Source organism: Nycticebus coucang, chromosome 4, assembly GCF_027406575.1.
Source record: "Nycticebus coucang isolate mNycCou1 chromosome 4, mNycCou1.pri, whole genome shotgun sequence".
Classification (NCBI taxonomy): domain Eukaryota; kingdom Metazoa; phylum Chordata; class Mammalia; order Primates; family Lorisidae; genus Nycticebus; species Nycticebus coucang.
The window spans coordinates 111,890,845-111,905,503 of NC_069783.1; the positions used below are offsets into that span (position 1 = coordinate 111,890,845).

The 14,659-nt window shown below is 45.4% G+C and overlaps 1 protein-coding gene across 1 annotated transcript in view; it reads right to left on the reverse strand.

Moving 5' to 3' along the window:
* DNAH10 (dynein axonemal heavy chain 10) overlaps positions 1-14,659 on the reverse strand; it is a 194,262-nt gene that overhangs the window by 74,307 nt on the left and 105,296 nt on the right. The window contains exons 40-45 of the mRNA XM_053589697.1: positions 12,864-12,999; positions 11,043-11,165; positions 9,874-10,008; positions 9,357-9,573; positions 5,672-5,791; positions 4,233-4,378 (exon numbers count right to left, since the gene is read on the reverse strand). Of these exons, the coding sequence (XP_053445672.1) occupies positions 4,233-4,378; positions 5,672-5,791; positions 9,357-9,573; positions 9,874-10,008; positions 11,043-11,165; positions 12,864-12,999 (877 nt within the window). The remainder of the gene's footprint in view (positions 1-4,232; positions 4,379-5,671; positions 5,792-9,356; positions 9,574-9,873; positions 10,009-11,042; positions 11,166-12,863; positions 13,000-14,659) is intronic.

Consider the following 14,659-nt stretch of genomic DNA (forward strand, 5'->3'; position numbering starts at 1 on the left):
TGATTCCAGCGACAAGCACTTTCCTGGGAAAGCTTCTGCTCAGCAAGTGAACCAGTTCAAAGTGCCCTTTAAGTGGGCTGAAGAGAGATTTAGGGTGTCTACCTGCTGGGGGTTGAGAAATCAGCACCCTCCAGTCATATCAGAACTGTGATTAACATCTCATACCCCAGAAGACCACATGTTGCCCAGACAATATTCAATAACATATACATACTGCTTTGTTTTTGGTTGTGTTTTTTTTTTTTTTTGGTTTGGTTGTGTTTTTTTGTTTATTTTGATGTTGTTGATGTTATTTTGTTTTATAAGTTCAACCTTTTCCATTCAGATCCTTTTTCTTTCTCAATTTTTCTAGTTTAATTAAAATTTCCCATTGCTGTCTTTTTCAATAATTAGAACTTCATTTTTGCTAGTGTTTCTACTGCTATTATTCGGTTTTTCACCCAATTTTATCCCGTAAAGTTTTCTGTTTGCTTGTTTTGATTTGATTTATAGCATTTTTGTCTTTCCTCTCTACTGGGTGAAGGTGGGGTACTGTGTCTGATCAGGTTACCAAAGAGCTGCTGACCTCAAGGGAACTACCCAACTGGGCACCCCCAGAAGGTGGTTTTTTTTTAAGGTTGTGTCAAAGTACCCTACTGTACACCTATATTGTTCTGTCTCCCTCTTTCTGTGCCTCTCTTTTTTTGTCAATGTTCCTTTTACCCACCCTCTCTCCTTTCTCTATTTTTCTTTTTTTTCTTATCACTCGGTCCCCCTTTCTTTCATCCCTTTTTTGCTCTTCAACCTTCTCACCCCTCTGGTCCTGTAACCCTTAGTCCACAGGCACGAGAACTTAAAGAACAAGAGGAAGTGAAAGGAAAATTAGGGCAAGGAAACAGATAAAAGAAACCACTCATGAGGAAGAATCAGCAGAAAACTCCAGGCAACATGAAGAACCAGTCCAGAACAACCCTGCCAAGGGACCATGAGGTAGCTAATGCAGAGGATTCCACCTAGAAAGAAATGTTAGGAATGACAGAAAGGGAATTTAGAATACACATGTTGAAAACAATGAAAGAAATGATGGAAACAATGAAGGAAACTGCTAATAAAGTGGAAAATAACCAAAAGGAAATCCAAAAACAGAATCAAATAAGAGATGAACGATATGAAGAATATAAAAAGGACATAGCACTTGAATCGACTATGTTCAGACATTTAAAGGACTGAAGACTAAATATGAGCAAGAAAAAGACAAAATCAGAAACTGAGCAGTGTGCCATCTATATTGCATAGTAACAGATTTCACAGAGGTGCAAAAACCTTGGAAGAGGATGAAGAAATGTGGTTTAATGAAGATGAAGAGGAGGAAGGGAGGAAAAGCAGTGGTAGCACCAAAGGAGAAATCTAAACCAGAAGACGATTTTCCAGATACCCATGAAAAATTACGGAGACTAAGAAAGCAAAAGAAAGTGAAGATAAGGAAAACCTTCCCAAAAGGACATCTCCTGGTGGCTTCAAATTTACTTCCTCCCACTCTGCCAGTGCTGCTACAGGAATAAATAGTAAATCCACAGTGGCTCAGACTCCAGCAAGTTCTAATGGGCCCTCTTCCAAAACTACAAACTTGGCTACATCAGTAACAACCACCAGGGAAGTTTTGTTGGCTTAGTGGATTATCCAGATGATGAGGAAAAAGATGAAGATGAAGAAACATCCCCCAGGAAAAGACCTCGTCTTGGCTCATAAAATATTTACTGGGGGACCCTCAACACGTGGTCTTACTGAGATGCTGCAACTGTTCAATGAGCTGAAAATCTGAATCAGAAAGCTTTCTCACTTGAACTTACAAATATACAAGGAGTAGCAAAAAACACTCAGTGTATCCGCTAGGAGAGTTTAGTTCTGTAAAAAACCAGGCTTCCCAGGAACTTGATTGCCTGCTAGTAATTAAGGGGTTTGCCTTTCAGGCTGTCCAGAACCTGAGAGATAGCTTCTCAGCAAGGAAAGTCTCAGGTCAGGTTTTGGGACAGTTTCGGGAAAGGGAAAGGTTGAGAAAATAATATTAATGCAGGGTTGCTCCGTGGGAGTATCTAATGTAGAAACAATTATAAAACTTCAGTTGCAAACTCAGTAATATTAATTGTATAATGATGCTGGCCATACTGTTGTTTTAATCAGTTGCCTCTTTTGATAATATAGGTGGATCTAACAAAAACAACACGATTTGTCCCAATAATTATCAAACAGCACAGCTACTTGCCTTAATTTTAGAGTTACTCAGGTTTTGTGTGGAACATAACACCTACCACAAGAAACTATATTATGAATAAGGACTCCCTAAGAAGAGTCTTGGTCTTGATGAACTCGAAGCACACTTTTCTGGCCTAATGTGCTCTTCGCTTTATGAGGTGGATAATTTGCCTTAAAAGATGAATTTTATAATCGTTACATCACCAAGACACAAGAGTCCCAGCATGCTTCACAAATAGGTCAAAGACAGCAGAAACAACCAGGAGTTGCTGGAGAGAAAGGTGAGGGTAGCCCCCCCCTCACACAAGTGTCACATGTGTCACTCACGTGTCGTGGGCCCCTCTCATTCCTGTTCTTAGAGGGGCTGCTGAGAGCTCCTGGGTAGCAGTTCCCATGCTTCACCATGCACCAGCTACACCAGGCGGGCTTGAGCCATACAACACTGGGCCATCCCCAGAGTTTCCGATTCAGTAGGTCTGGGGTGTCTTTAAAATGAGTTTTCAGTGTTGTCAACACTGCTGATCTGGGGACCACACTCTGAGAACCGCTGTCTTCCATAATGCCCTCCAATCAGGGCACCTGAAGTGCAGGTGACATAAGCTGGACGTGGTGCTGCTGAATATGCATCTAAAGCCAATGAGCACCAATTGCACAGCCCCAGGGCAGGGAGCTGGGAGGAGCCTCTGGAGTGCAGCTTCCCTGGGTCCAACTCCACAAACCTGCAGCTCCCCCAGCTGTAAATGTGCCTTCTGTGCTGGCCACACTGACACCTTCAAGGCTAAATCAGCTGATGCAACAGGATGCGTGTGACCGTGCCCACTTGGGCACTCTAGCCCCACCCTGCCCTCAGCCCCCAGGATGTCTAGCAGAGAGCCCAGAGGGCTGCATGGCTACCTGAGCCCCTGGGAGTGAAAGAGGCATAAAACTACGTGGGAGAATCCAAGAGGAACCTCTTCTCCCCTCTGAGGGCCCAGCAGGCCAAAACAGGGACTGGCAGCTTAAATGACAAACAGGCATTAATGACAAGAGAGAAATAAGACCCGGCAGATCTGAGGCAAGAATCTACAAGTGGGAGCTCCTGGAAGTCAGAGGAAGCTTCCTGGGGGAGAGTCTTCACTCAGTTAGAAAACATGAGCAAAGATTGTGCAGAGCCAGGAGCGCTGAAGTGGGGAGCAGGGCAGGCCCGTGCAGGGCAGCCCGAGGGCACAGAGGAGAACCGGAGAACCGGGCCCGTCTCCCTACTGCCCCTGCCTGCCCTGCCACACCCGCACTGCCACATTCCCTGGAGTCACCATTGCGCTTGTCCCCACCGCCTGCGAAGCCATCCAGGGCAGACACGGTAGGCTTGCTCACTGTTGCTTGTCCTGCACACCCTGCAAACCCCATGTCTAGCAGACCCCTCTCCCCCAGCACCACCACATTGGACAAAAAACTGCAGGAAGGAGAGAAAAAACCTAAAACGTTTTAGAAACCCCCAAATGATGAAGAAAACCATGATAGCTAGCCTCCATGGGGGTCCCCAACCACCCTACCCCAGGTACTTACACCCTGGTGCACCTCCCTCATATGACACCAGGGTGGTTCTGGTTCTCCCTGAGCCACAGAATATAGCAGAAGCGATAGCCGGTGACTTCCAAGGCCAGGGCACGAAAGACACTATGGCACCAGCCCTGCAGTCTTTCCAGGACACTCAGCCTGGAGGAAGCCACCTACCACATCACAACAACACTCTAGCAGCCCTTGGAGAGGGCCCTGCAGGGAGGAACTGACACTCCAGCCATGTGAAATAATGTCCTGGACAAGGACCCCCAGCCCTAGTCAAGCCCCCGCCAGCAGCTTGACTGCAATTCTGTGAGAGACCCTAGGCCAGAACCACCCAGCTATGCCACTCCTGGATTCTTTCCTCCTCAGAAACTGTGCAGTGACAAGCACGCATTGTGCTAAGCTGCTGGGGTCATTTGTTATGCAGCAGAACAGAACTAACACTAGCAATGACTCACGTGTGTGTCTTCATTCAGATTTCTGAGGAAGGTCTGGGTTGTGGCTGTCTTAGAAGTGCCAGATTCTCCAACAAAAATAACAGCTTGCTTAATTTTAACCATTTGTCCCAATATCCAAGTAGTTCGAGTTGTGTCCACGGTATGAACTATTAAAAACACATTAAGAATAGGAGCATTGGGTAGTGCCTGTGGCTCAGTGAGTAGGGTGCTGGCCCCATATACCAAGGGTAGTGAGTTCAAACCCAGCCCCAGCCAAACTGCAACACCAAAAAACTAAAAAATTAAAAAAGAAAAATAATAGGAGCATTGCAAGAAGTCCAGACAGGATAAGCATTTGGCAACTTGGAGTTCCACAGAATCCCTCAAATCCCCTAAAAAGCATCAGTACAAACTCAGCTGTGATTCCAAAAACAAAGGTATGCAGAAACGAGTTCTAAGGAGGGCCTCATTATCCCAGCCATTATTCTGATAGCTTTATCAAGGTATAACTTGCATTCCATAATATGCACCCATTTTAGGTATATAATTTGATGAGCCTGATATAATTATAAGGCTGTATAATTGTTACCACAGTCCAGGTTTAAAATGCCCAAACTAGGTTTTATTTGTTTGTTCATTTTGAGACAGGATCTCACTAGAGTGCAGTGGTGTCAACATAGCTCACTGCAGCCTCCAATTCCTGGCCTCAAGCGATCCTTCTGCCTCAGCCTCCCAGAGTGCTAGGATCAAGGTGAGTGTCACCATACCCAGCCCTACACCATTTTTAACATCTAATTCTGGTTTATACCCAGGATATTAAAAACTCAGCTTCCCTGTTGCTCATACCCCTCAGACTTCTGAAAGATCTTCTTTCCTGAAGACAGAGTAAAACCACAAAGTCAGGTCTGGCTCACTCCTACATTAGCAGTTTTCAATCTGGATGGGCTCCTGAGAAAACCGCTATGCCTCACTCTATAAGCACAATGGACCCAAATCAGTCAACATGCTCCATGAACATATTTGGCCCATATTTCATCTAAATACTCAGAGGAGCGCATTTAAAGTATGCCTCAGTATATAAATGCCCACAGCACACAACTCTTCAAGGCAGCACTGTTTACAAAACACTGCCTTGTTTGCTCTGTTCCATTCACTCTGAGGGCTGATGGGAGCCTAAGGAAACACAAAGAAAAACAAGGCAGCACCCTGTGCGTGGGGACCTGCCTGCCGGGGGAGGAGCTGAGAGGAGCAGCCATCCCAAGATGCTCAGAGCCAGCAGCAGATGGAAAGGACCCAAGGCACTGCCCGCTCAGCAGGGCCCACGGCTCCCTCTCCTAGTTTCTCTCCACCAGCTCCCTGGGTAGGACTCAAGGTGCCAGAGACACTATGAGGTCTTTGTTACTTCTCTCAGAACAAGGACCACAGTCTTGAACATGGGAGCAGGGGCTGGACCCACTTACCCAGGATGTCAATAAATCTCCTCTCTGGAGAGTAGATGTACTCTGGAACTAACTTACTCCACGGGACCCACCGATTCCGTGTATTATCAAAGTGAAAGTCGTACAGGGTTGGTAGGTGACCTGCAATACATGATGGCCTGTTTCACTGTGATCACAGACTTAGAAATACAGAATCAATGCTGGTGTTTGCTTGGCGTGAACCAGTGGGCCCGGCTGCTGGACAGGTAGCAGAGTGAGCGCACCGTGCTGCTCCTTCTGAGCACTCTGAAGTAGCACTGCCTGACGGACACCAAGACATAGACAAGTCGCAAGCGGCCTCAGCGCGGCACACCAGGCTCTGCAGAGGAGGAAGAACAGGCCTAGTGGGCAGCCTGCAAAGGTGTCCAGCCAAGGTGGGGCAGAAACCTGAGAAGGCCCAGGTGGCAGCAGCAGCTTGGGAGACTCGTTCTTCTGAGAGTCACTGTCACTTCTACCCACTCACACTTTCTTTCCTGTGATCACCAGTCACAGAGGTGCCATGCAAGCCCACCTCTCAGAGAAGTCCACTGGCGCCCTCCTCCCTGAGATAGACATATAGGCCACCTGTATAGGCCACACCAGTACAAAATTTTGGAACCACCACTGTAAGGAAGGCCTCTCAAAGAGAACGCCATCAAACTGAGCCCTGGGAGGCTCTGTTGGGGGATGGAGGGCACGTGGAGGGCAGAACATGCAGGTGCAGCCTGCCACAGCCGAGGTCATAAGTGAGGTGAGGCCAGAGGGGCTTCAGGGCCGCCCCGGGAGGAGCCCGGCAGCCACCCTGCAGGGCCTGTTCTCTGCCCAGTGGGTACTGAGGGGTCAGTGACATCAGTCCTTCATGGATTAGATCTTTATTCCTAAAAGATTGGTAAGGCTGTGACAGGAAAACTGACTTGAAGGAGGGTTAGAGACGAGGACAGCTGTGAGTGAGCTCCCACCTTGTTCAGGGCAGAGGTGATGAGAGCGGCAGGAGAAATGACAAATCCGGAGACACTAGAGGGCAGAGCTGACAGGGAAGGGTCATGTTGGAATGGGAAGAGTGTCAAGGTCACTGATGTGAGAAGACAGATGATGGTAGATGGCACATGCCACAGAGATGCCACAGTAATAGAAGGTGCCTGACAGCCAGCAAGATGAGAGGTAGATAATAACCATAGATAACAGACGAGAATACACAATACACTAGTAATACACGATAGAGAAAGACGATACATGGTAGGTGACAGAGGGGACCCAGCCGAGTGCTCAGAAGGGATAGAGACTGGCAGGCAGAGGCCAAGGCCATGGTGAAAGCTCAGCCAAGGGAAGGGGAAGGGAGGACCCAGGACCCAACACTGATCTGAGGGAGGGCGGAGGACAGAAGCTGACAGGTGGGTAGTGGAGGGAGGAGGACAGTTTCAAGAGGCTGGCAGGTGGTCGACTGTGTCAAGGTCAGGAAATCAAAGCAGAAATGCTCCAGCTGGCAGCTCACTGGAGCTGTGGGGAGAAGGTTGGGGCTGCAGATTGGGATGAAACACAGGGGATGACAGAGAGAAGAAAGCACCGCAGAAAGCCCCGTGGGACACGGGACACGCAGCTGAGGAAGGGAAGCGGCTCTGTGAACTCAGGCAAGTTAAACAAATAAACAAAACAAAAGGGAGGAGGCATTGAGACACCTCCAGAAGGTGACAAGAGTTGGGAAGGTTTTACTAGAGCATGTCTTAGGAGTTGCTGGGAGCTGGCAGACAGAGAGAGAGACAGGGGACACCAATGCTGCAAGAAGCCTGAGGAGGGAGGGGCTGGACTCGAAGCACAGCATGGGCAGGTGACCTGCAGGGTGGCCTTGGCCAGTGGAGGTAGGGTCTCCTCTTACGCTGTGAACATACAGAGGAGACAGGAGCTAGGACAGTGGCACCTGCAGGCTGGACAGCTGGAAGGAGAAATTCCTACCAGACTGTGCTATTTTTCCAGATGAACCAAGAAGATCCTCTGCAGAGAAATGGGGGAGAGCAGGGGAAGGGTCTAGGAAGAAGGTGGGTCAGCTGCTCTGTGGAGTGAGGAGGGAGCATTCTAACTGAGGACTGTGATTTAGGGAGGCACTGTCCTCTTGGCTGCATGGTTTTCTCAGTGACCACTCAGCCCCTGGAGAGACAGAGAACACAGACCTGGGGTTTCTTCAGTGGGACTCAGCAGAAAGACAGTTAGGCAAGGGGTGAGATATTTGGGCAAGGATGGCGGAAGTGATGGGCCAACAGGAGGTGAGGGTGCAGGGAAGGAACCCGGTAGCAGAGAGCTCAAGATGACAGCAGACGCTGGATGACTGAGTGGCTGTCTCCATGAGGTCACATATGATCATGTGTAGCCAGAGCCCTAGAGACAAACTCTAGGCAGAGAGGAGGCAAGGTCCATGACACACAGACAGAATGGTGTCAGAGGCTGGTGGTCCATGATGTACTCAAAGGAACGCGTTGCTGAGATTGTGTGCAGAAGGTGTCCTGAGGGCCATTCGAGTCCCCAGGATGAGGGCAAACTAGAGTGAAACACAAACCCAGGAGACAGGGCTCACATCATCTCTAATAAGGGGCCTGCAGTGTGGCATGCAGATCTGGGAAACATTCTCCAAAGGAGCCTTTGGGTTCTGAAACTGTACAACTGCCACCAAATAGAGCACAGACTTTAAAAATGTCTTTTACTTGCCCGATGACTCTCCATTAGAAAGAACTGAGGCCATTTTACACTTTAAAAAGAACACCCCAGGGGCTCAGCGCCCATAGCTCAGTGAGTAGGGTACCAGGCACATACACTGAAGCTAGCGGGTTTGAACCCAGCCCGGCCTGCTAGACACCAATGACAAATGCAACCAAAAAATAGCCAGGCATTGTGGTGGGCACCTGTAGTCCTGGCTACTTGGGAGGCTGAGACAAGAGAATCGCTCGAGCCTAAGAGTTTGAGGTTGCTGTGAGCTGTGATACCACAGCACTCTACGGAGGGTGACACAGTGAGACTCTGTCTCAAAAAAAAAAAAAAGAACACCCCAGGTAAAAATTATAAAATACAACTTAAAAAGTCACCTACCTGCCAAAGCATACAAGATATGATGAGATGAACAAAAAAAAGATTCCAGTGCCACACACAGTCCTCAGAGAACACATACCTTTCATTCTATCTAGTTCTCTGAAGATGCATGTTTCTGTGCAAAACTTAAAGGCTAATTTGGTGATTTGCGATGAACAACCTATAAGCCCATATTGGATTGCCAACTGAGCAAATACCCAGGAACACAGCCAATGAATTAAACTGTAGAACTTTAGAGAGGTGACTTAAAAAAAAAAAAAAAGAAACAAACAAAAAAATGAAAGCCTAAAGGAGAAGAAACTCAAAATCATGCAGAACACGAAACATTTAAAGAGCTTAAACAGAGCAAAGGAAGCAAGTGCCTAAACTCAGGTGAGAAACGTTTAGACTCATCAAGAAAGGTCATCCAAGGGGTTGGCCTTCTGCCATAGCATTCAATGCACTTGAACTTCTCCTGAGGGTACTGCCAGATGCTCTGACCATTGCCTGTTTCTCTACAAAAGCGAACAGTTTAGGAAACCCATACAGACAGAAACGTGGCAAAGCAAGTTCACTGCCTCTAATCAAACCAAACATACTCAGTGCAGGAGAACAGGTGACACTCAGTTCCTACCTGGCAATTCCCCAGGTCTGGCCCAAACTCCTTCTGTGTCAGCACTAGGCAAAGACGCAATGCGTTTAATACACTCATCAAATTTAGCCCTTCCATCCTCGAGCAGGGAGGCACCCAGAGAGCAGTACAGAGCCTCTAGGAAGAAGCACTCCAGCAGGTCAGCGTCCTCTATTTCTCCTTCTAGTAATGCATCCAACATCTTGGTTAACTGGGTTACCTGGTTCACAGGAAAAGACTTGGTTCAGTTCATATGTTCCACCCACACAGAATCAGTTCCGGTCCTAAGTCCTGGGATCCCAGAGTGATGGGGACATTATGTCCTGCTATATCAGTTCAGACAGATGGAGCCCATCTTGACTTGTGTGGGGTCACAGATGCTGAGTGTTGTGTTGTCTTTCATACTAAGCCATAATGTCACAGGTTACCCATCTGACACCTTCACCCCCCTTAAAAGCCCACTGCAGGTCTATCTTTAGGGAAGAATTCCCTTTTGCTAGCAGCAGTGATCTTCTCTTACCATATTTAGGTCTGTCTGTGGGACGATTGTCTTCAGCTTCTCTCCTTGTCTTCCATCCACTATCCCTTCCACTATCACATCGATGAGATAGGGCACATACTTCCCAAAGAGACTATCTAAGGTGCTTTGCTCCACCTATAAAAGGGCAGAATTCCAAAGCATCTTCAAGGGTTCGTTTATTTACATGAAGTTAGTGGAGACCTTTTCTTGTGAGGGGCAGAAACATATTATAGTGAATAATAAGTTTGGCAGGTAAGGAAACCCTGATAATAGTGCCTTGTATTTGTAGAGAGATTTGTCCTTTATAAAACACATTTCATTTTGTCATGAAGCATTTCATTTTGCTTCATAGGGTCTCCCTCACTCTGGGAGGGAGGATAATAGGTCCCATTTCACAGAAAAGGGACCGAACATCTTAGAGTTCAAGTGACCTAACTACAGTCATCCAGCAAAGTAGCAGAAGGCCCTTCTTCCTACCAAGCATTGGAAACCACCAGGGATTGCATGGCTCCTTGGACAACACCCTCTCCCATATCACAGTGCCTCAAATGATCATATCATGTTTCCCTTGGTCTTCTCTTCTCTGGGATAATTATGTCCTGGTTCCTAAATAATCTCCAGCTTAGCAGCCGTTCTAGAGATACACCCAGACTACCTGTGTCCCTTTGAGAATATGGTCATGGTATCCTGGGTGTGGTCAAACCACAACCTGCCCACAACTAAAATATCCATCTCTGTTCCTTTCAAAGAAAACTTTAGTTAAGACAATACACACTCTGGTCTGCCACCCAATTTTGTAAATAAAGTTTTACTGGTAAACAGCCATCCCCATTTGTGCACATATTGTCTATAGCTGCTTTCACGTTACAATAACAGAATTGAACAGTTGCAAAAGAAAGCCTATGGCCCACAAAGCCTAAAATATTTACTATCCACCCCTTTACAGAAAAAGATTGTCAGCCCCTGGTTCAGACCATCAAAATCATTGCCTATCCCACTGGCTATGAACTATTTGAGGTCTCCTAAGTGTGTCTGCCATGCTTTCATTCCACTTGTGCTCAAGGACATGGGCAGGTCAAGGACAGGGTCATGGCCTTCAATTACAAATATCCCTCTGGGCTGTAATCCAAGTAACCACCACAACTAAAAATTTTAGAAATAGTTTTCACCTTGTTTTGTATTTGATTAACCCACTTTTTCCAATATGGTTGATATTTCAAGTTTTTAGGATCCACATAAACCATTCCACATCGAGAGACAGTTGCAGGGGACGCATACTGTAAATCTCCAACCTAGAGAAATGAAGAAGATTGGTCACAGTGATAGCTATAAACAAGATGGATGAGTTGTTTAAGGGCCTTTTCTTGCGCAAGTGCATAAAATGCAAGTCATACCAAAATTAACATAAGTTTCATGAGGTTTCTGCTTCAACACTTTGATTTATAATGGGAAGATTATATATCTCTAATGCAGGGGTTCTCAACCTTCCTAATGCTGTGACCCTTTAATACAGTTGTTGTGGTGACCCCCCCAACCATAAAATTATTTTTGTTTCTACTTCATAATTGTAATTTTGCTACCTTTATGAATAGTAATGTAAATATTTGATATGCAGGATGTATTTAGGTGACCCCTGTGAAAGGGTCATTCGACCCCCAAAGAGGTTGCAATCCACAGGTTGAGAACCGCTGCTCTAATGTAACACTTTTTAAAAATTTCTGTTACTACAAAACTAACATGAAAATTATTATGTTATAGAGTATTTGACAAAAATAAAAAATATAAAGAAGAAAGTAAGTTATTTAAATCCTTAGACCCAGAAACAAATATCATTTTGGAGAGTTTTTCTTTCTGTCTTTTTTTTTTTTAACATAGTTCAGATCAGATAGTATAAAACATAATAAGTACAGAGCTAAACCAGCAATGTTAACAATCCTATCTCTTTCTATGAAAGAAGACATAGTTCCATCTGCCAATCAGATAATGATATATACAAATACTCATGTGCTGATAAATTTTGCAGGCCAATTTAGGAATAGTGTTAATGTTAAGTCAGAGTGAAAGCATGTCCCAGGGCCACAGCTATGTAACAAGCATTCCATGCTGTCAGAATATTAAAGGCCTTAGAGCATAGTCTGCAGGAAACAGAGGAGCTCAACTGAACAAAAAACAGATGAGGATAAGATAAAGACAAACTGTGGGAAGGAAAAAAGGAAGGCAGGCTCGGCGCTTGTAGCTCAGCAGCTAGAGTGCCAGCCACGTACACCAGAGCTGGCAGGTTCAAATCCAGCCCGGGCCTGCCAAACAACAATGACAACTAGAACAACAACAAAAATATAGCCAGGCATTGTGGCGGGCACCTGCAGTCCCAGCTACTTGGGAGGCTGAGACAAGAGAATCACTTAAGCCCAAGAGTTTGAGGTTACTGTGAGCTATGACACCACAGCACTCTACCCAGGGTGACAGCTTGAGAATCTGACTCAAAAAAAAAAAAAAAAAGAAAGAAAGAAAAGAGGAAGGCAATTACAAACTCCAGACAAAACAAATGGCTCTAAAAGAAAGTAAATGTAATCACAATATACTAATTGGCTCTGCAGTAAATATTTCTATCTTCATAATAATGTAAACGTGGTTTACTATCAACTGACTTAACAATATACTATCCTGAGGAGGGGAGGTAGCTAGTGGTTTAAGAGATGAATTCTTACTTTTATAGCCGTCAGCCAATAGATAACATGTATAAAGGAAGAAATACCATGCCGACCACATTGCTTATACATACTACGGTAATCACCAGAAAAAGCAATTTTTAAAAAAGTAGAAATAATCATCTCTGGGATACAGTAAAGAGGGAAGAACAAAGTGTTGTACTCACCATAAACTTTTGTTCATTGTTATTCATAATCATCTATATTTATCACTACTTTAATAAACATTCAAATTTTCAAAAGAAAGATGTCTATTCAAAATGATTTTTCATCACTACTTGCCTCAAAGAGCAGAGCACAGTGTGCTTGAAGCCGAATACGTTCCCCATTGGCCAATGTCAGTAGCCTGTTGTCATCCATCACTGAATTCATGTTTTCCACCCACAGAGCATCCACATCACCATCAAATAATATGTACCTGCAGCAACCACAGGAAGGTGAGCCATAGGTCTTAAGACAGTTTCCAATCATGGAACTAGCTGTAACCTGCCCATGCAGGTTGTGTAGCTTCTCCCAGGGTTTTCTAGCCAGGATCTGAGACAGAGCATCCTACATGGTTCCAGAGGTTTGGCCCAGAGGGAACACACAAATTGAGCTCTTTGCCAACATTTAAGAATCAGGGAACTTCACATAAAAATACAGAGTTCTTACTTCTTGGACAAACTGGAAGGTCTAAACACAAAAACCTGCATTTCTGCATAGGAACAACATGATGCTGCTGAGAGGGAGCCACCCGTGGAGACAGAAAGTGTCACCGTCTATCCCCACCTCAACCCCATTCTTTTCTTAAATCTGAGGCTGAGTATCAATTGCTATTTATCACTATTTTTAATCCCTAGTTTCCTTATGGTAGAGTTAAGAGAAAAGGGAAGGATTAGGGTTACCATGAAGTTACCTCACCACCAACAATGTATTCACACAGGAGCAGTGACTATGACCTTATTTGGGGAAAAGGCCTTTGCAGATGCTATTAATTAAGGATCTAAAGATGAGATCATTCAGGATTATATAGGTGGGCCTTAATCCAATTACAAATGTCCTTAAAAGAGCAAAGCAGAGAGATTTGAGACACAGAGGGAAAAGGCCATGTAAAGACAGAGGCAGAGATCAGAGTTATGTGGCCACAAACCAAGGACACCTGGAGCCACAGAAGCCAGAGAAGGCAGGGAGGATTTGTTCCTGGAGGCTTCAGAAGGAGTAAAGACCTGCTGACACCTTTATTTCAGACTTTTGGCCTTTAGAACTATTAGAGAATAAATTTCTATTTCTAGTTACGACAGCCCTAGGAAACTAATGCACCCTCCAATTTGGCCACTTCCCTCACTTATGCTACCTGCTGGGTCCTTGGGAGCAGCTGTATCTACAAGGCCTGGTTCACTTATCATCTGTCCTGGCAGCAGGTCTACTTTGGCTCCAAGGCTACAGGAAGCTTCAACTTTGTGGCTATAAAGTCCATCCCCAAAGGACAGACTCTGTTACTCTGTTGTGAGGGAATGGTGGTTTGATTCATTTAATTCACTATATAAGTAGTTAGATTTTTTTTTTTTCTTTGAGACAAAGCCTCAAGCTGTCACCCCAGGTAGAGTGCTTTGGCATCACAGCTCACAGCAACCTCCAACTCCTGGGCTCAAGTGATTCTCCTGCCTCAGCCTCCCAAGTAGTTGGGACTACAGGCGCCCACCACAACCCAGCTATGTTTTGGTTGTACCCATCATTGTTGTCTGTCAGGCCTGGGCTGGATTCGAACCCGCTGGCTCAGGCGTACATGGCTGGCGCCTTAGCCACTTGAGCCATAAGTGCCAGCCAGTAGTTAGATTTTTTGCAGCATTAACATTCTGGCTTATTTTTTTCCAGTATTCTTTTCTTTTTAACTTTTTATTTTTATTTTATTTATTTATTTTTTTTTTTTTGAGACAGAGTCTCAAGCTGTCACCCTGGGTAGAGTGCCATGGCGCCACAGCTTACAGCAACCTCAAACTCTTGAGTTTAAACGATTCTCTTGCCTCAGCCACCCAAGTAGCTGGGACTATAGACGCTTGCCACAACACCCAGCTATTTGTTGTTGTTGTTGCCTTTGT